Raw genomic sequence first — 22539 nt, 5'->3', positions numbered from 1 at the left:
AACAAAAAGAAATAAACAGCATCAAAATTGGTAAGGAAGAACTAAAACTTTCACTATTTGCAGATGACATGACACTCTAAATAGAAAACCCTAAAGACTCCACCAAAAAACTGCTAGAGCTGATAAATGAGTTCAGTAAACTCACAGGAAACAAAATCACTGTGCAGAAATCTGTTACACTTCTATAGCCTAATAATGAAACAGCATAAAAGGAAATTAATAAAACAATACCATTCATAATTGCACCAAAAATAACGATACCTAGGAATAAACCTAACCAAAGAGGTGAAAGACCAATACTCTGAAAACTGTGAAACACTAATAAAAGAAATTGAAAACAACACAAAGAAATAGAAAGACATTCCATGGCTATAGATTGGAACAACAAATATTGCTAAAGTAGCTATACAATCCAAAGCATTCTACCTATCTAATACAATCCCTAAAAATACTAATAGCATTTTTCACATAGTCAGAACAAAAAAATCCTAAAATTTATATGGAACCACATAATCCTGAATTTCCAAAGAAATTTTGAAAAAGAAAATAAAAGGTGGAGATAACACAATTCACACATCAAGTTATATCTCAAAGCTAAAGTAACCAAAATAAGATGCTGGCACAAAAGTAGACATGTAGATCAATAGAAAAGAATAGAAAACCCAGAAATGAACCCACAGTTACATGGTCAACAATCTTCAACAAAGCAGGAAAAAACATCTAATGGGGAAAAGTCTCTTCAACAAATGGTGCCAAGAAAACTGGACAGTAACAAGCAAAAAATTGAAACTGGACAACTTTCTTGCAGCAAACACAAAATAAATTCAAAATGGATTAAAGGCTTTTATGAGACCTGAAACCATAAAAATCTCAGAAGAGAGTATAGGCAGTAATAATGTCTCTGACATTGGCCATAGAAACTTCTTAGATATGTCTCCTGAGGCAAGGGAAACAAAAAATAATAATAAACTAGGGGCACCTGGGTGGCTCAATCAGGCACCTGCCTTCAGCTCAGGTCATGATCTCAGGGTCCTGAGATCTGGCCTGCTTCTCCTTCTGCCTCTGTTCCTCCTCTCACTTGTTCTCTCTCTCTCTCTCTCTCAAATAAATAAATAAAATCTCTAAAAAATAAAAAAATAAACTATTGGGACTACATCAAAATACAAAGCTTCTGCACAGCAAAGGAAACGATCAACAAAACTAAAAGGCAACTGATGGAATGGGAGAAGATATTTGCAAATGACATATCTGATAAAGGGTTAGCATCCAAAATGTATATAAAGAACTGATACAAATAAACACACACACAAAAAAACAAATAATCCAATTTAAAAAACAGCAGAAGACATGAACAGACATTTTTCCAAAGAAGGCATCCAGAAGGCCAACAGACACATAAAAACATGCTCAACATCACTCAGCATCAGGGAAATACAAATCAAAACTACAACGAGATATCACCACACACCTGTCAGGATGGCTAAACTCAACAACATAAGGAACAACAGGTGTCGGTGAGGCTATGAACAAAAAGGAATCCTGGTGCAGTGTTGGTAGGGGGAATGCAAACTGGTACAGCCCCTATGGAAAACAGTATAGAGATTCTTCAAAAAGTTAAAAATAGAGTTACCCTATGATCCAGTAATCCCACTACTGGATATCTACTCAAAAAATTCAAAAAATTTCAAAGGGATACATACATACCAATGTTTATAGAGCATTTACAAAAGCCAAATTATGGAAGCAGCTCAAGTGTTCATTGACTGATGAATGGATAAAGAAAAAGCTATATACACAAAATAGAATATGATTCAGCCATCATAAAGAATTAAATCTTATCATTTGCAATTATATAGATGGAGCTAGAGAGTATAATGCTAAGTGAAATAAGTTAGTAGAAAGACAAACACCATATGATTTCATTAATATGTGGATTAAGGAAACAAAACAAACAGGAAAAAAGAGAAAGAAACAAATTAAGAAACAAATTCTTAATTATAGAGAACAGACATGGTTACCAGAGCAGAGGAGGATGAGAGGATGGGTGAAATTGGTGATGGGGATTAAGGAGTGCACCTTGTTGTGATGAGCACAGGATGATGTATCAACAATTCTGTTAAATCACTATATACTCACTAAATTAAAACTAAAATAACAAAAGTTAAATAAGTCAGGGATCTAATGTACAGCATAGTTTTGACAGTTAACAATACTATCGTATACTTGAAATATGCTAAGAGAGTGGATATGAAGTGTTCTCACCACTACCACCCCCCAAAAAAAAGTTAACTATGTGAAGTGGAATAAAAGTCATAGAAGGTATCCTGTAATGATAATTTATTCATCTATTTAATTTTAAGACAGCTAAACCTCAAAAACCAAAAGTTAATGTCAACAAGTTAATAGGAGTATCATTGTAATAATTATTTGAATCTTCCTCCCATCTGTCAAAAAAAGGTTTTCTCAACCAAAAAGTAGGAAATTATTCTCTGGACCATATCCCTGTCCCTTTGAAATTTTTAGTAATGATTTTTCATAAATAATTCTTTAATTATATCTTAGTTTCCTATTTATTATAGAAGATACATAATCAAATTGAGAGAAGATTTTAAAAGCCAGATATTGAAAGCCAGCCATACCAATAAAACTTTCCAACAACAACCACATTGGCTACTACGCATTTGAAATGCAGCTAGTGTGACAGCAAAATTGATTTTTTAATTAAATTGAACTGAATTTTAATTTTAGTAGCCAAGTATGACTAGTGACCACCAGTTGGACAGTGCCATTTCAAACTATTAAAAATTTCAAGTAGGAGCAAACTGACTAGACTATTTGATTTGATTTAGAAACTCTAGGTATAGTATAATATCTGAACCATTGTCTTACATTCATTAGTAATCATATACCCACTCATTATTTTGGATTCTATTAACTCTTATATTTTACTTACTTGACTTTAGCCAACACCGCTTTCAAGGAGTATTTAGACTCTTGTTTAAGGCGATTTTTCAGTTCTTCTAGTTTTTGAACCTGCTTTACTATTCGTGCAATGCTTAAAGTGACTGTTTTGTCAGATACTGGAAAGTCTGCTTCTGAAAAACTTTGATCTTTACTTATCTAAAACAATAAAATTAGCCAGTTACTTAGGAAATACCCATTTTGCTCCTATACCTCAAAGAAATTTCATCATTTTATTTACCATATTTAAATAATTTTTATAATATTCTTATCTATAGCTATAATCAAATACTGATATTTTATAAATATGATATTACAAGTAATTACCTAGCTACAGGATTATAGATAAGTGCTGACTTTCACACATCAAACTCAAATCCAATCTTCTCTTTATTATCTCAATATATAAGAATTTTAAGCAAGTTCAATAACAATTGAAACAGGATAAGTTAAGGGCAATTCAAAATATTTACAAGAGAATTCTAAAGTAACTGCTTAGAAAGAAAATCCTTTCTAAGGATAGTCTTAACCTGTGATAAATATGGAAAGACAGTAATTTGCTCTCAAAAGCAATTCCTTCTACTGCTAACTCCCAGAAGTTAATATATAAAAGTCTATGAAACTGGCATTCCTTGGTCTATCTAGGAAAAACTGAGACCCATTTGGGTGTCTCAAGACTTTTAGAATAGATCAAGCTACAGAATAATGAACAAGCAAGAGAATCAGTAAGATCCACAGAATAAGGTGATAGACCATAACTGATATTCTAGGCATTAAGTCTACTTAAAGATAGTTGAGCAAGATGAGTGCCGCCCTCTTAAAAAAAAACAAAAAACAAAAAACAAACAAAAAAAAAGCACAATGAAAGAAACACAGAAACAGCCAATATGTAGAAACATAAATAAGTAGCATAGCAATTGAGTTAAAAAAAATTTTTTTTTACAAAATAGCAGAGATCCAACCTGATGGGAAGGAAAGCTAATAAACAAACAAATAAATGTATGTATGTATGTATGTATGTATGTATGTTTAAAAAGTAGTAATAGTCAAGGCATAGACATAAAACCTAGCAAAGAGAAATTCTAGCAATGGGATTTAAAAGAGACTTCATTTTAGTAATGGCTACTTGAAATGGAAATAGGATGTAATAGAAGTATACACTGGGCAATGTTCTGGAAATCTGAAATTGGGGGATGCAGAACAGGGGGAAGGGAAATAGAGGAGATGCATAGAAACTCTATGGATAAAGGCATGATCCCAAGAGAGGACACATTTGGTATATCAGATACATTGCCAAATCATAAGTGGAGTCTAAAAGTGATGTAGCAATCAGCCACAGTGATCAATGTATTGCCTCTCATCTAAAAATCCATTCTTCCATTGTCCTGCTTATAATAGCAGAACTTTTCTCTCTTGACAGGTATCATGTTAACCTTTATCAATAGAGGGTCCTAGACATGACAGAAAGAAGCAGCTTTCTTCCTAAGTCTGTCATCTCTCTCTGCTTAATCCTAGAAGACTGCACAGTATACCAGTAGAGATCATCTCCAAAAAGCTTCAACAGCACCACCCCCATCGGTGTTTTCCTCACAAGGTCCCTGGCATGACTCATTCCCTTGGGCAGCTTCTCCCAGGACTTCTTAACAAAATCTATCAGTGCAGAACTTCTCTCTGGGAAGCTTTCCAGCATACCACCCTTATAGACAGCAAGGGGTACAACATATCCCTGGAAGATGGCTTTTCCAAGGACTACAGAGGATGGCTTCCCAATGTACTGCCATCATGGGCAGCTTTCCAGTACATCCCAGTTCCACCAGCATGGCACCCCAGAAAACTTCTCTGCCAATCAGTGATGACAGCATCTCCTTCTTCACAAGGTGTGGACCTTAACCCTAGGTTAGGGAAAGGGTAAGGACAGGGATATTAAGTGCTTCCTTAAGTGCTTTGCTTTCATACTCTCAGTAGAGGCTACTTCTTATACCTTCTATCCCTGTATTCTTTAGAGTTGTCTTTATCACTTTAGTAGGTATTCTCCTGTTACAATGATTCTTTATGTTAAACTTTCTCTATTCAGGTTACTGTGTAGTTTTTATCTTTTGATTAGACCTTAACTGATACATTATATTTCCCATTAGGAATTCAATTTAAACACAAGTCCTTTCTGGGAGAAGAGATGATGTTGCAAAACTAAAGGAATATGGACTAGACAATGAGATAGGCTATAAGATTTCATCAAAGGGACATAATGGGCATAGGTTCCAGCAGAACAACTCTGAAGTGCATAGCCTATATGCTTATCCTACATTTGTCTTCTGTGGCTTACCATATGTTATGAAGGCTTCGCCATGTATTTCTGTTAATGCAACATGACAGACATAAGCCTCACCAGCATGTACTAACAATAAAATGTGTCAGCAATTAAAACAAGATTATTCCACGATTCTCAAATGTTAGTATACATAATAATCCTCTAAAAAAATCCTATTAAAAAGGCAAATTCCTACTATACACATACAAGAAAACTTTAAATCAGTAAGTCTGACATGCAGTTCTGAAATGTGCATTTTTAACAGGTATCTTGGGTGATATTTAAACATGATCCATCAAATATATTTTAAGAAACATTTATTAAAAGACAGAAGATATGGGCACCTGGGTGGTTCAGCAGTTTGGCACCTGCCTTTGGCCCAGGGCGTGATCCTGGAGTCCTGGGATCGAGTCCCATGTCAGGCTCCCTGCATGGAGCCTGCTTCTCCCTCTGCCTGTGTCTCTGCCTCTCTCTCTCTCTCTCTATCTCTCTCTCTGTCTCTCATGAATAAATAAATAAATCTTTAAAAAAAAGAGGCAGAGGATAATACAAACACTTTGGCAATGTATCTGATACACCAAATTAAATAATTATTCAAAAGAATTAATTATGGATGTAAAAACTGAAAAATTTGGAATTCCAGATCAGAAATTTAGTTGTGTGCTGAAGATTCCTCCTGGTGAATATGAATGCATAAATCAGGATTTCAGGATTACCAGAAATGATGGTAACTGGCACTAAGGTATAAATAATAGATACAGAGAAAAGTAGACACATAGTATTTATATATATTATATAATATTTATATATATTAGCATATATTTATAATAGTATTTATGGTAATAATTGATAAGATGGAAATTTATAGTTCAAGAATTAGTTCTCTGATTAGTTATTTTTAAAATAAAGCAATTTGGTTAACAATAAGGTCTAGAGGACGACTGGACATAAGGGCCCAAGGTAAAGAAAGACACTAGAACTGGGGAAATGAGTCAAGGAGCTGAGAGGCTAGGATTTAGGGTAGGTCTCCACATTAACAGGACAAAGTATAAAAAGAAGGGAGAGAGACAAATTCAGGAATAAAATAGAATTAAAAGAAGTTGGTAGACAAAAATAAGCCAGAGGCAAGCTAGATGATTCACATTGCAAAGTATGCATTTTACAAGAGGGTAGAACAGTAGACTTCACATCAATCCCACATCTCTGCAAAGATAATGACCAATCTACCATACTAAAAGAAAAGCTACTAACACTCTTCCAATGTTAGCCATAGCTATCCTAAAGCAAAGAGTATACGGACCATAGAAGTCTATTCTGGAGCCAAAGGTATGATGACAAGAAGGTGCTAGCATACAGTTACAATTTCTATCTTTATTTTTTTAATTTTATATCTCAAATAAGTGAACTTATTTAATTTCAAGTACCTGGGATTCAAGAGCGTTTAATTGGACTAAACCATAAGCATAACCAAGGGAGAATCACAATGATTCTATAAATCATTGATGCTACCCTAGAAATCATCTTGTTATGTTAACATCATAAAGTCTTTCCCAAAATAGAATTAAAAACCCTTAAGGTTAGAGATCACCAGTTTTCAAAATGACCAAAAGACCTCTGAAAATCTAAAGTACAAAAAAAATTATTAAAATAACATTAAATTTAAAGAAAATCAATATATAATTTTATAAGTAAGTATATTATCATATTATACATGCTTTTTTAAATACAGGAGAAATAATTAAGTTGATAAGTTTTCTCTTGTCACTTTTATGTCAGATAGGAAAGAAGGATAATTAAAATTTCCATTATTTAATTTTAGGAGAAAAAATGTGTCAGACTCAGAACATTCCAGACACATGCATGAATGCAGTGTGTAATCCCTGGGGAACATTATGTCCTACCCATTTTTTTTCCTTCTCTACCTAAATTAAAAGATTACAAACAATGATTATTCAAACAATTTTCACTTCAAATTGATTTCCAAGTGAGACAAAATATCAATTTAATTCACAATTAAGAAATGTTATACTTACCTCTTCTATATGATTGACCTGTCGCTGAAACCACTTTGAAAAGAAAAAAAAAAAAGAAAGAAATACTTATTGACAGGTTATTTGAACATATGGGTACACATGCATGCATTTGTGTGCATGTATCTTCATCTATCACATATTAGCCCTGAACCAAACATCATTTACCTTAGGGTTCAGAATAGGGCTAATGCAACATAACTGGAACATAACATTTTTAACAATATATAGTAGCAAGTTTGGAAGTTCTTTTTATGCCTCAAAACTTAGAAACCTCTTCTTCATTAATATGTATTTCTGTACTAAATGTTAGTAGACTTAAACTGCAACATATTGAACATACCTGATAAAGAGATTCCAAAATCTGGAAAATAAAGTTTTATTAAAACATTTTTTAAAAAATTTGTCATAATATATGTGATAAAATATTTAAGTCTAATTCTCAATCAGAAAAATGCACAAATCACTAAAACTATAAATCTATAATCCAAAAATCATAATTTTTATAATACAGATGTAGTTTTAGTATATCTTACATAGACAACTCAATTCTAGAAAAACTTCTGTCATTATAGATCGATATTAGAATATCCAAAATAATTCACATATATGATTTCATATATTTTCTTAATATAGGTAAGGAATAAACTTAAGATTCCTTTTGGAAGAGATTTTTTTATATAGCAGAGAGTACAATAATGAAAAGCATTATCATAAGAACATTATTTCTTCAACATAACTTTGCTCTGGTAAAGGGCCTAAAAATCAAGATATAAAATATTATACTACTACTTGATATTTTTAATGGAAATTGCAAAGAACTGGTTTGGGAGATTGTGACAGAAATTGAATATCCAAAATGAATCATACAATCCAAAATACCAATATTTAACACTTAGAAAATATAATGTTAAAATGATTATGTCTGCCACACATACACACAAAAAGCCCATTCTATTACATCCAGATAAACGTTTCTAATTACTTTATTAAGTAAAAATATTACTACATTCATTCAGGCAGTAAAGAAAAGTTAATTAACTAAAAATCAGGCTAGTCTAAATTTCCCTTCTGCCACACTAACCCTAAATCAATGGTTCAAAAAGTGTGGTCCCATAGTCAAAAGCATCAGCATCACCTAAACAAACATATTCATTGGTAATATAAATTCTTAGGCCCCATCTCAGTCAACTGGATCAAAAACTGTGGGAGTAGGACCAGCAATTTGTGTTTTAACTAGCGGTCCAATTGATCCCATTGTATACTAAAGTTTGAGAATCACTGTGCTAAATAATAAGAAATCAGAAATCTAAGTAAAAAAGGCTGACATCCTCAAGAAAACATACTAAAATTAAATAAACATCCATGTCTGAAGGAAAATATTTTCAGCTACATAAGGATTTAAAATGTAATATTCACTGAGGCATACCACCTTGGAATAAACTTGTTCTTTCCACCATCAAAAGAGATTCCAAGGTTCTCAAAACCTCCTTTCCTATCTTAGAAGATGATGGGAAACCATCATATATCAATTCATCCATTCATGAGAGCCAGAGTTCAACAACTATTTAAGCCACTAAAAGCCTGGAGAACAAAGGCTTTCTCAACTACTGAGAAAACCACATCAGTTCCAGTAATGCTGAATCTAGAACATTATTAATAAACATGGAAAATGAAAACTGACCATATGTGAGAAAATCAATTTCAGGCAAACACTAAACAGAATGAGAAAATTCTGTGAAGATGTGGGAGAATATATCTAAAGTTCCCCAGAAAATATAAACTTCCATTCTAATTTTAAAGATATCATTTAAGTGTAAAGCCAAAATAAAACTATTTTCAGAAATAGTTTTCTAGGGATCCCTGGGTGGCGGTTTGGCGCCTGCCTTTGGCCCAGGGCGCGATCCTGGAGACCCGGGATCGAATCCCACGTCGGGCTCCCGGTGCATGGAGCCTGCTTCTCGCTCTGCCTGTGTCTCTGCCTCATTCTCTCTCTCTCTCTGTGACTATCACAAATAAATAAAAATTAAAAAAAAAAAAAAAAAGAAATAGTTTTCTATTTCTATTTCAGAACTATTTTCAGAAACTCAAAGGCTCAGAAATGATTTCACCACACATTCTAACCTAGCAAACAATAACAAAATTAATTCTTAGAAAAGTAAACCTAAGAAAAAACTACAGGCAAGGTAACCAGGAAATATCCTACTCTTTTTGTTTGTTTCAAGTTTTTATTCAAATGCCAGTTAGTTAACATATAAGATAATATTAGTCTTAGGAGTAGAATTTAGTGATTCATCATTTACGTATAACTCACTGCTCATCACAAGTGTCCTTCTTAATACCCATCACTCATTTAACCCATCCTCCTGCCTGCCTCATCTCCCCCTCCAGCAATCCTCAGTTCTGTTCTCTATAGTTAAGAGTCTGTTATATGGCTTGCCTCTCTATTCCCTTCCCACATTCATCTGTTTCTTAAGTTCCACATATGAGTGAAATCATATGGTACTTGTCTTTCTCTGACCGACTTATTTCGTTTAGCATAATACAATATAGTTCCATCTATGTTATTGCAAATGGCAGGGTCTCATTCTTGTTTATGGCTGAGTAATATTCCATTGTATATATACCATAACTTCTTAATTCATTCATGAGTCAATGGACATTTAGACTCTTCCCATAATTTGGCTATTGATAATGCTGCTATAATATAAACATCAGGATACATATCCCTTTGAATTAGTATTTTTGCACTCTTTGAATAAGTACCTAGTAGTGCGATTGCTAGATCCTTGGGTAGTTCTATTTTTAACTTTTTTTTTTAATTTATTTTTTATTGGTGTTCAATTTACTAACATACAGAATAACCCCCAGTGCCCGTCACCCATTCACTCCCACCCCCCGCCCTCCTCCCCTTCTACCACCCCTAGTTCGTTTCCCAGAGTTAGCAGTCTTTACGTTCTGTCTCCCTTTCTGATATTTCCCACACATTTCTTCTCCCTTCCCTCATATTCCCTTTCACTATTATTTATATTCCCCAAATGAATGAGAACATATAATGTTTGTCCTTCTCCGACTGACTTACTTCACTCAGCATAATACCCTCCAGTTCCATCCACGTTGAAGCAAATGGTGGGTATTTGTCATTTCTAATAGCTGAGTAATATTCCATTGTATACATAAACCACAATAGCCAAACTGTGGAAGGAGCCTCGGTGTCCAACGAAAGATGAATGGATAAAGAAGATGTGGTTTATTTTTAACTTTTTGAGGAACTTCTATACTGTTTTCCAGAGTGGCTGTACCAGTTTGCATTCCCACCAACAGTGTAGGATTCCCTTTTCTTTGCATCCTCACCAACATCTGTTGCTTCCTGTATTATTAATTTTAGCCATTCCGTCAGGGGTGAAGTGATATCTCATTATAATTTTATTTGTATTTCCCTGATGATGAGTAATATTGAGCATCTTTTCATGTGTCTGTTAGCCATCTGAGTAAAAATACCCTACTCTTAAAAAATTGTGGTTAATGGGCCTGGCACTCAATGCTGCTATCATAAAAAGCTTCCTAATAAGAAGATGGCATAATTTTTTTAAAGTGAAATAATCTGCAACTAACACTCTAGACAGGCTATTATATCACTGAAGCCAAGAGAAGTCCGGAAGTAGCTTTTACCTTTTTTTTCATCTACCTCAGAACCCTCTCAAAGCAAAACAAAACAAAACAAAACAAACAAACAAAAAAAACCACAAAAAAAAAAAAAACCAGCTAAGTGGAGGGCATTCCTCAACATTGAAAGGCAAATAAATAAGCCAAAGCTCTCTGGAGAAAAAGATTGCAATTGCAGCAAATAATAGGCATGTCAACAGCTTGGAAGAAAAAGCTGGGAGTTACTTTGGAAAATAAGGATTTTGAAAAGATCCCATATATAAGGGGGAATCTTGTCAGCCATACACTTGCCCATGCCGGGACTCATGCTCAGAAAATTTCTGAGTGACATTAAATTTCCACCTTTTTTTATCTTTGGCTCAAGGGGAAGCAGAAAAGGGAGGCTAACTCAAGATTTGTATATAGCCTGGCTAAGCTTTGAAGGAGTATCCCAACACAGAGCCAATCTTAAAGGAACAGGGGGAAAATTTTTTTTTCTCTCTCTCTCTCTCTTCTTCTTTTTTTTTTTTTTTTTTTTTTTGTGGCTCAAGGTATTTAAGGAAATCTTTATCAAATCCACCAACTGAGGGGATTTACCCCAAAGATACAGATGCAATGAAACGCCGGGACACCTGCACCCCGATGTTTATAGCAGCAATGTCCACAATAGCCAAACTGTGGAAGGAGCCTCAGTGTCCATCGAAAGATGAATGGATAAAGAAGATGTGGTCTATGTATACAATGGAATATTATTCAGCCATTAGAAACGACAAATACCCACCATTTGCTTCGATGTGGATGGAACTGGAGGGAAATAAGTCAATCAGAGAAGGACAAACATTATGTGGTCTCATTCATTTGGGGAATATAAATAATAGTGAAAGGGAATATATGGGAAGGGAGAAGAAATGTGTGGGAAATATCAGAAAGGGAGACAGAACATAAAGACTCCTAAATCTGGGAAACGAACTAGGGGTGATGGAAGGGGAGGTGGGCGGGGGGTGGGGGTGACTGGGTGGCGGGCACTGAGGTGGGCACTTGATGGGATGAGCACTGGGTGTTATTCTGTATGTTGGCAAATTGAACACCAATAAAAAATAAATTTATTAAAAAAAAATCCACCAGCTGACCACAAGCAATAGGAATAGAGAGCCGAGAGACAAAATACATCATCAAAGAATATAGACTTTCAAAATAAAGTTTAGACTTCTGATTTCCAATGTGACATGGAAGGAACCTGGATTAGTCATTCTGACCTAACAATAAAAGCTGAATGAACTGAAAATCAACAACTCTTCTTATATCTATCAAAGAATCAAGGTCACAGAACAAATCACAGCACCAAAAATTGAAGAGATAAACAGCTGATACGAAGAATCAGAAAGTATCAGAGCAGAAATCCATAAGAACAAACTTCCACAGGAACTAGCAGTGGGATAAGAAAACTCAAACTAAAAATGAAATGCAGGAAGCTCAGCATGGACAAGTTCAAGTTAAAAAATTCAGTGGTGATAAGTTTTGAGGAGTTTCTTTAAAAACTAAGCCTACTCTTACTATATTATCTAGCAATCATTCTCCTTGGTGTTTACCCAAATGAGTTGAAAACTATGTCCATACAAAAACATCTGCACACAGATGTTTATAGCAGGTTTATTCAAAATTGTCAAAACTTGGAAGCAAACAAGGTGTCATCCAATAAGTGAATCAAAAGACTGGTACAACTACGCAATAAATTGTTATTCTGCATACATCCAAAAAAGAGCTGCCAGTCCATGAAAAGACACGTATGAATCTTAATTGAATATTGCTAAGTGAAAGAAGCCAATCAAAAAGAGGCTATACACATTGTATGATTCCAACTATATGACATTCTGGAAAAGAAAAACTATAAACACATAAAGAGATCAGTGGCTATCAGGGGTTAAATAGGGAAAGGAAGATAAATATGTGAAGCACATAGAATTTTTAGGGCAGTGAAACTATTCTGTATACTATAATTGCACATACATATCATTTTACATTCCTTAAAACCCATAGAATGGACAAGAGAAAGCCGTATGTAAACTATAGACTTTGGATGGTGATGATGTGTCAATATAGTTTCATAGATCATACAGAGATAACAGTCTGGTGCATGATGTTAATAGGGGAAGCCATGTATGCATAGAAATAGGGGAAATATGGAAACTCTCTGTAATATATGCATTCTGCTGAAAACATAAAATTGCTTTAAAAATGAATATTTAAAAAATAATAGCTTAGAAAACTCACTAAACAAAAGTAACCACAAAATTTAAGGAGAGGGGAAAATCTGATATCCAGAGTTACCACATATTCAAAATATCTAGTTTTTAACAAAAAATTATGAAGCAAGCATTCAGTGAATCAGGAAATTGTGACTTATTTGAAGGAAAAAAATATAAACAGATACTGTCCCTAAGAAAGCTTACACACTGAACTTAGTAGACAAAAACTTTAAATCAACTGTCTTAAATATATCCAAAGTGCTAAAGGAAATCATGCACAAAGAATTAAAGGAAACAAAAAACAGCATTCTAACAAGTATAAGTAAAGATATAGAAATTACAAAAAGAAGCCAAATTCTAGAAATTAAAAATTAAATAAGTGAACAAAAGGAACTATAACTGAAATGAAAACTTTACTAGAGGGTTTTGAAAACAGATTTGAACAGGCAAAAGAATCAGTCAATTTAAAAACAGGTCAATTGAAATTATCCATTCTGAGGGGAAAAAAAGAAAAATGAATGAAAAAAGGAACAGAGCCTAACAGAACTATGGGACATCATTGATATTATCAACATAGACATAACAGGACTCCCAGGAAAACAGAAAGAAAAGTGGGTAAAACGAATAAGGAAATAATTACTGCATATTTCCCAAATTTGAGAAAAAACAAGGATTTATATGTCAAAATCCTAGAAGAATAAATGAAAAAGATCCATATGAAGACACATTATAGTAAAACTGTTGAAAGCCAAACACAAATATAAAATTTTGAAAGCAAAACGAGAGAATATGTACAAGAGATCTTCAATAAAATTAACAGCTGATTTCTCTTCAGAGACTATGGACACCAGTAGGTAGTGTGATGGCATATTTTAAATGCAATTAATGAAAAAATACCATATGCCAAGTATTACATATCTGGCAAAATTATCCTTCAAAGATGAAAGAGAACTTAAGAAAAAAGCCATTGTTAAATTTAAGAAAATTATGAATAAAAAGATGTAAACATGACAGCATACACATAAACTGTAAAGGAAGGAATAAAAGGAACAAAAAGAAGTTTTTTAAGAATGCATTTGAACTTAAATGACTGGCAAATTAATAGAGACTGCTATATGCTTAAGATGTTATATATGAACTTCATGGTAACCACAAACCCAAAATCTATAAAAGATCCAAAAAAAAGAGAAAGAATCCAAATATAACACTACAGAAATTCATAAATCACAAAGGACAGCAAGAAGCAGAGAACTACAAAAACAACCATAAAATAATTAACAAAATGGCAATAAGTACATAACTAACAATAATTACTTTATATATAAAAAGCCTAAATAATTACTTTATATATAAATACTTTATATATAAAAAGCCTATATATATAAAAAGCCTTCAATCAAAAGACATAGAGTGGCATAATGGATTAAAAATTTAAGAACCATCTACATACTCCCTATAAGAGACTCACTTCAGACCCAAAAACCCATACACACTGAAAGTGAAGGAATGGAAAAATACTGATCCTATAAATGGAAGAAAAAAGAAAAGGCCAGGTAACAATACTTATATCAGACATAATACTTTTAAACAAAGACTAACAAAAAATAAAGGTGTTACATAGTAATAAAATAAAGGAATCAATCAAACAAGCAGATATAACAACTGTAAACAGCTATTGTAAATATCTAAACAATATTAGAGCACCTAAATATATAAAGCAAATATAAATAGACATAAAGGGAGTAATCGATTGTAATACAATAATAATAGGAGATTTTAACACCTCACCTATATCAATGGATAGATCATTCAGGCAGAAAATCAATAAGGAAACAAGAGTCTCTGAATGACCATATGGACATAACACACATATATAGAACATTCCATCCAAAATAATAGAATATGCATTCTTCTCAAGTGCACATGGAACATTCCTAAGAATAGATTATATGTTAGGCACAAAACAAGTTTCAATAAATTAAAGAAAAACTAAAATCATACTATGCATCCTTTTCAATCACAATGGTATGAAACTAAATATCAGAAGAAAAAAATGAAAAGAACACAAACACATAGAATCTAAACAATACACAATAAACTGAGGGTCAATGAAGAAATCAAAGAAAAAATTGAAAAATATATGGAGACAGATGAAAATACAACTGTCTAAAATCTTTGGGACACAGCAAAAGTAGTATTAAGAGGGAGATCCATAGCAACACAAGCTTACCTCAAGAAACAAGAAAAATTCAAATAAGCAATCTAATCTTACACCTAAATGAACCAGAAAAAGAACCAAAAAAGCCTAAGGTGAATAGAAAGAAGAAAAATTAATAACGATCAGAATACAAATAAATAGCATAGACTTTTTAAAAAGGAAAAGACCAATGAATGAAACCAAGAGCTGGTTCTTTAAAAAGATAAACAAAATTGATAAACCCTTAGCCAGACTCATCAAGAAAAAAAGAAAAATTCAAATAAATAAAATCAGAAACAAAAGAGCAGAATCAACTTACACCACAGAAATACAACAAAATATAAGAGAATACTATGAAAAATTACATGTCAGCAAACATATAGAGGGCCAATTATCCATTTCTCAAAAGAAATGGATAAAATCCTAGAAATATACAGTCTTCTAAAATTGAATCAGGCAGAGACAGAAAATCTGAAGACCAATTATTAGTAATGAAATTGAATTAGTAATCAAAAAACTGCCAAAAAATAAAAGCCCAGTGGCACCTGGGTGGCCAGTCAGTTAAGTGTCTGACTCCATTTTGGCTCAGGTCATAATCTCAGGGTCCTGAGATTGAGCCCCACATCAGGCTCCCTGCTCAGTAGGAAGTTTGCCTCCTTTCTCTCTGTCTTTCTCCCTCTGCCCCTCCCCCTGCTTATGTCTCTCACTCTCTAAAATAAATATATCTTTAAAAATAATAATTAATAAATAAATAAAAATAAATCCAGGACCAGATGGATTCATAGGTGAATTCCACCAAGCATTTAAAGAGTTAATGCCTATTCTCAAACTATTTCAAAAAACGGAAGGAGTTTCCAAATTCATTCTACAAAGCCAGATTTACCCTAACACCAAAATCAGACAAAGACACCATGAAAAAAAGAAAATAATAGGCCAATATCACCAACGAACATAGGTGCAAAAATCCTCAGCAAAATACAAGTAAACTACATTCAAAATGCATTCACCACAAACCAGAGGCATTTATTCTGGGGTGCCTGGGTGGCTCAGTGAGTTAAGTGTCTGACTTTGGCTCAGGTTACAATCTCAGAATCCTGGGATCAAGCCCTGTGATCAAGCCCTGTGTCATCCTCCTCACTTGGCAGGGAGTCTGTTTGTCCCTCTTCCTCTCTCTTTGCCCCTCCTCCCATTCATGCACACATGCTCACTGTCTCTCAAATAAATAAAATCTTTTAAAAAAGAGATTTATTCTGGGAGTGCGAGGATGGTTTAATATTTACAAATCAATGTGATACATCACATCAACAAAAAGGATTAAAAACCATATGATCATCTCAATAGATGCAGAAGCAGCATTTGAAAAAATTCAATAGCCATTCATGATAAAAATTCTAAAGAAATGGGTTTAGCAGAAACATACACCAACATAACAAAGGCCATATAAACACACACACACACACACACACACACACAAACACACACACGCACAGTTAACATCATACTCAAAGGGGAAAAAATTAGAGCTTTTCCCCAAAGGTCAGGAACAAGACAGGACATCAATTCTCACTCTCACCACATTTATTCAAGCATAAATCAGGCAAGAAAAACAAATAAAAGGTATCCATATTGGTAAGGAAGAAGTTAAACTGTCATTATGCAAATGGCATAATGCTATACATAGAAAACCCTAAACTATTAGAACTATTAGAAATAATAAATGAATTCAGTAACATTGCAGAATACAAAATTAATATTTAGAAATATGTTGCATTTCTATACACTAATAAGAAATTAGCAGAAGGAGAATTAAGAGAACAATTCTATCTACAATTACACACACACACACACACACACACACAAATTAAATACCTGGGAATAAATTTAACAAAGGTGGTGAAAGACCTGTACTCCGAAAGCCATAAAACACTGATGAAAGAAAAGTATGACACAAATAGAAAGCTATTCCACACTTGTGGATTTAAAGAACTAATACGGTTAAAATGTCCATACTACCCAAGGCAATCTACAGATTTAATGCAATCCCTATCAAAATAGCAATCGCATTTTCACAGAACTAGAACAAACAATCCTAAAATTTGTATAGAACCACAAAAGATCACAAATAGCTAAAGCGATCTTGAGAAAGAAAAACAAAGCTGGAGGTATCACAATTCCAGATTTCAAGATATACTACAAATCTGTAGTAATGAAAACAGTATGATACTGGTACAAAATCACTCATAGATCAATGGAACAAAATAGAAAATCCAGAAATAAATCTATGCTTACGTGGTCAATTAATCTACAACAAAGAAGGCAAGAATATACAATAGGAAAAAGACACTCTCTTCAATTAATGGTGCTAGGAAAACTGGACAGTGATACGCAAAAGGATGAAACTGGACCACTTTCTACACCACACACAAAAAATGGATTAAATACCTAAAACCATAAAAATCCTAGAAGAGAACACAGATACTTTTTTTCTGATACTGACCATGGCAAATTTTTTCTAGATAGGTCTCCTAAGGAAAGAGAAAAAAAGCAAAATAAACTATTAGGATTACATCAAAATAAGCTTTTGCATAGCAAATGAACTATCAACAAAACAAAAAAAGCAATCTACTGAATGGGAGGAGACATTTGCAAATGATATATCTCATTAGGGGTTAACATCCAAAATATGCAAAGAACTATATAACTCAAAATCAAAAAAAAAAAAAAAGAAAGAAAGAAGAAAGAAAAGATAAAGAAAAAACAAAACACAATCCAATAAAAAAAATGGCAGAGACCTAAACAGTTTTCCAAAGAAGACATATAGATAGCCAATAGATACATGAAAAGATACTCAAAATCACTAATTATCAGAGAAATGAAAATTGAAACCACAACAACATATCACCTCACACCTGTCAGAATGGCTAGTAGCAAAAAGACAAGCAATAACTAATGTTGACAAGGATGTAGAGAAAGAGAACTTTCGTATACTGTTGGTGGGAATGTAAGTTGGTGCAGCTATTATGGAAAACAGGATAGAGATTCCTCAAATTGGAATTGAAACGCCAGTCTCTGGTTTTTATTGCAAAATTTAATCTATATTTATTTACTTATTTATTTATAAATAAATTTTTTTTTTGTATTTTATAAGAGAATGAGCACAAGAGGGTAGGGGCAGAGGGAGAGGGAGAAGCAGACTCCCTGCTGAGCAAGGAGGAGCCTGATGCCAGGCTTGATCCCAAGAGGCTGGGATCAAGACCTGAGCTGAAGGCAGACACTTAATTGACTGAGCCACTCAGGCTCCACTTAATCTATATTTAATGTAACTACCTACCTGGAAGGATTTATTTCTGCTGGTATCTTATTTTTCTGTATATCATGCTATTTTAGAAACTCATTTCTTTTATTAATTCGTTTTATTTGGTTTAATTTAGCATACTGTTTTGATTCATTTTCCTTTTCTGTATATTTTTTAATTTTTTATTAGTAGTTACCTTAGGAACAGACTCCACACTGAACAGGGAGTTTGTTTAAAATTGTCTCTCTCCCTCTCTTTCTGTCCCTACCACCCCCCTCAAATAAATAAATCTTTTTAAAAAATTAAAAATAAAAAAATTAATTAAGGCAGGGCAAGACAGAGGAACAAATGGCATACTGCTGTATGTACCAAAAAAAAAAAAAAAAAAAGGCAAAAATGGAAGTCTTATACCCTAACATGTTAACAATTATACTATGCATCTGGTCAAAACACTCCAATTAAAGGCAGATATCATCATACTTAAATTTTTTCTTTTTTTTTTCTTTTTAAAAAAAAATTTTTTAAAAAGCTTTCTCTATAGGAAACACATTTTAAATATAAATATATAAATAAGTTAAGTAGAAGAAGTATCATAACAACACTAATCATCAAAAAAAAAACTGGAGGAACTGTATCAATATCAGACAACAGACTATAGGATGAGAAATATTACCATAGACAAATGAAACACTATTTCATCATAACCAAATGGTCAATTCATACAAAAAGACAAAATAAATTATTGGATTCAACTAGCTATGCTTTGTTTAGGATTTTTTACATCTGCTTACAAGTAAAATTGCCCTATAATTTACCTTTATCTAAATGTCTATATAAGCTGTAGGTTCAAGAATAACATATTCTAACATAGCCTCTTATATCGAGTTGGGGAAATATCTTGGTTTGAGTTCCCCCAAAAGCAGATACCAAGAATTGTGTGCAAGTGGTTTGTAAGGCAAACTCAAAAAACATGGTGAGAGATAAAGAAATCGAACAAAGAATGGTGTATAGACCATACACATGAGTTGTGACTAGGAGAAACTGAGGCTTAATCTCATGAGGGACCATTTTAGAGCATGTGTAAGAATACTTCATACATGCCCATGAAGGATACTTATTCATCCATTCTGGGAATATTAGCTCTGCAGCAGTCCCAGTCTGCCAGTCCTGTGGGACCTCTACAGCCAGACACAGCTGTCAGGCAAAGAAACATGATGTACTTCAATTAGAAGCTAGAATGAATTTCTGAACTTGGATCGGACAGTTGTTTGAGGTTCAATGAAACTATTATTGTACATCATGTAAAAAAAAAAATCCACCTCTGTAGGATGGTAGCCTCTAATCCCACAGTACCTAGTCTTGCAGGGCCTGGAAATTAATATTACCAAAGTAGATCACTGGGAGTGATGAGAAGAGGAGGCAAATCTAACCTTTTTGATTCCTGGACCTGTGTAACTCTAGTAACTGGGAACATAGCACCACAGTTGGTTCAACACGTATACCACATCTTGCTGGACAGCACTCTACCACCCACCTCATGCTGTATTATTATGGAGCTGAACATAAGGACTGTTATATATTCCTGGTGAACCAAACCTTTGATTCTTGTATGGACACTCATCTCTAATTTTATTTGCCTTACCTTCAAATTTGTCTAACAATAATAAAGCCATGCTAGCTTTAAGTTACCATATATTTGTCTATCCTTTACCTTTATTTTTTAGTTTTTATTCTATTTTTGTAGTCACCATGCAGTGCATTATATCCCCAGAACTTATTTATCTTATACTAAAAGCTTCTATCTTTTGATCATCATCACTCATTTCTCCCACCTCTCATCTCCCCACCACCTCTGCCTACCACCAATCTGTTCTCAATCCAGTTTTTTTACATATAAGTCAGATCATACTTTGTCTTTCCTTGTTTGACTTATTCCCCTTAGCGCAATGTGCTCAAGGTCCATCCATACTGCTGCATATGGCAGAATTTCCTTCTTCTTTATGTAAGAGTAATACTCCATTGAATATATAGATACCACATTTTCTTTATCCATTCATTAACTGAGGGACATTTAAGTTGTTTCCGTGTCTTTGGCTTTTGTGAATAATGCTGCAATAACCATAGGGGTGCATTATCTCTTCAAGATGATTTCATTTCCTTTTGATATATACCCAGAAGTGAAATTTCTAGAACATGCTGTAGTTACATTTCTAGATTTTTGAGAAATTCTGTATTTTTTCCTTAGTGGAAATTTACATTGCCACCAGTCATATACAAGAGTTGCCATTTCTTCATATCCTTGCAAGCATGTGTTCTCTTATCTATTTTATGATAGTCATTCTAATAAGTATGGGGTGATATCTCATTGTGGTTTTGATTTGCATTTCCCTAATGATCAGTGACACTGAACACCATTCCATATACACATTGGCCATTTGAATGTCTTCTTTGGAAAAAAATGTTCTTCTGTCCCATTTTTTAATTGGATTGTTTGGGTCTCCCCCCCGCACCCCCCCCCCACAGAGAATTGTATAAATTTGGTATATATTTTGGATATTAACCCCTTATCAGATATATGCTTTACAAACATTTTCACCCATTCCAGAGGTTATCTTTTCATCTTGTTGATGGTTTACTGTGCAGAAGGTTTTTAGGGTTTTTTTCCTAAGATTTTACTTATTTATTCATGAGAGAAAGAGGCAGAGACATAGGCAGAGGGAGAAGCAGTCTCCCTGTGGGGAACCCAATGTGGGACTTGATCCCAGGACCCCAGGATCATGTCCTGAGTGAAAGGCAGATGCTCAACCACTGAGCTACCCAGGCATCCCTCTTTTTTTTATTGAAGTATAATTGACACACAATGTTACATTAGTTTCAGGTGTACAACATAGTGATTTGACAACTTTATACATCATGCTGTGTTCAATGCAAATGTAGCTACTATCTGTCACCATACAATGCTATTACAATATCACTGACTACATTCCCTATGCTGTACCTTTCTTCCCTCTGACTTATTCATTACATAATTTAAAGCCTGAATGTCTCACTTCCCTTTACTTTTGGCCCACTCCCATCATCTCCAACAACCAAACTCTCTAGTTTGTTCTCCATATTTATGGCTTTGTCCATAATTATTTTGTTCATTTGTTTCGTTCCATATGAGTGAAATCATATATTTGTCATTCTCTGACATATTTCACTTAGTATAAAACATTAAGCCCATCCATGCTGTCACAAATGGTGAGATCTCATTCTTTTCATAACCAAATTAATATTCCACTGTATACATATGCCCATCTTCTTTATCTATTCATCTATTGATGTATATATCCATATGTTAAGTATTGTGAATAATGCTACAACGAAAAAGGAGGTATGCATATATTTTTGAGTTAAGGTTTTTGCTTTTAAACTTAAACTGGAGGGATCCCTGGGTGGCGCAGCGGTTTAGCGCCTGCCTTTGGCCCAGGGCATGATCCTGGAGACCCGGGATCGAATCCCACGTCGGGCTCCCGGTGCATGGAGCCTGCTTCTCCCTCTGCCTGTGTCTCTGCCTCTCTCTCTCTCTCTCTGTGTGACTATCATAAATAAATAAAAATTTTAAAAAACTTAAAACTGAAGAAACTAGTAAAGGAAAAAGAAAAAAGAGCTAATCCAAGAAACTCGATAACACAAAATTTAATAGATACCTTGTACTCAGTCTTGGACAAGAATGCTGCTAAGTGTCAGAGGGATGGGTAGTTCAAAAGAAATCTTTTGAAAATCTTTTTAGTAAGTTTGTTTTTGTATTGATAAAGGAGAAGAAATTCTTAAATGATCTTTGAAGTAGTATAGGTTTGAGCAAAAGAGTAACT

General features: G+C 33.8%; 1 protein-coding gene across 13 annotated transcripts in view; it reads right to left on the bottom strand.

The window, feature by feature from the left end:
• Positions 1 to 22539, bottom strand: part of CCDC7 (coiled-coil domain containing 7) — a 383481-nt gene that overhangs the window by 327716 nt on the left and 33226 nt on the right. For all 13 annotated transcript variants that reach the window (XM_077896533.1, XM_077896532.1, XM_077896535.1 and 10 more), the window contains exons 5-7: positions 7643 to 7663; positions 7303 to 7335; positions 2954 to 3120 (exon numbers count right to left, since the gene is read on the bottom strand). In XM_077896533.1, coding sequence (XP_077752659.1) covers positions 2954 to 3120; positions 7303 to 7335; positions 7643 to 7663 — 221 coding nt within the window. The remainder of the gene's footprint in view (positions 1 to 2953; positions 3121 to 7302; positions 7336 to 7642; positions 7664 to 22539) is intronic.

The sequence above is a fragment of the Canis aureus genome, chromosome 5 (genome assembly GCF_053574225.1).
Source record: "Canis aureus isolate CA01 chromosome 5, VMU_Caureus_v.1.0, whole genome shotgun sequence".
In the NCBI taxonomy this organism is placed as follows: domain Eukaryota; kingdom Metazoa; phylum Chordata; class Mammalia; order Carnivora; family Canidae; genus Canis; species Canis aureus.
Note: the sequence above shows the minus strand (reverse complement) of the source record. Positions and strands in the feature narration are given on the sequence as shown.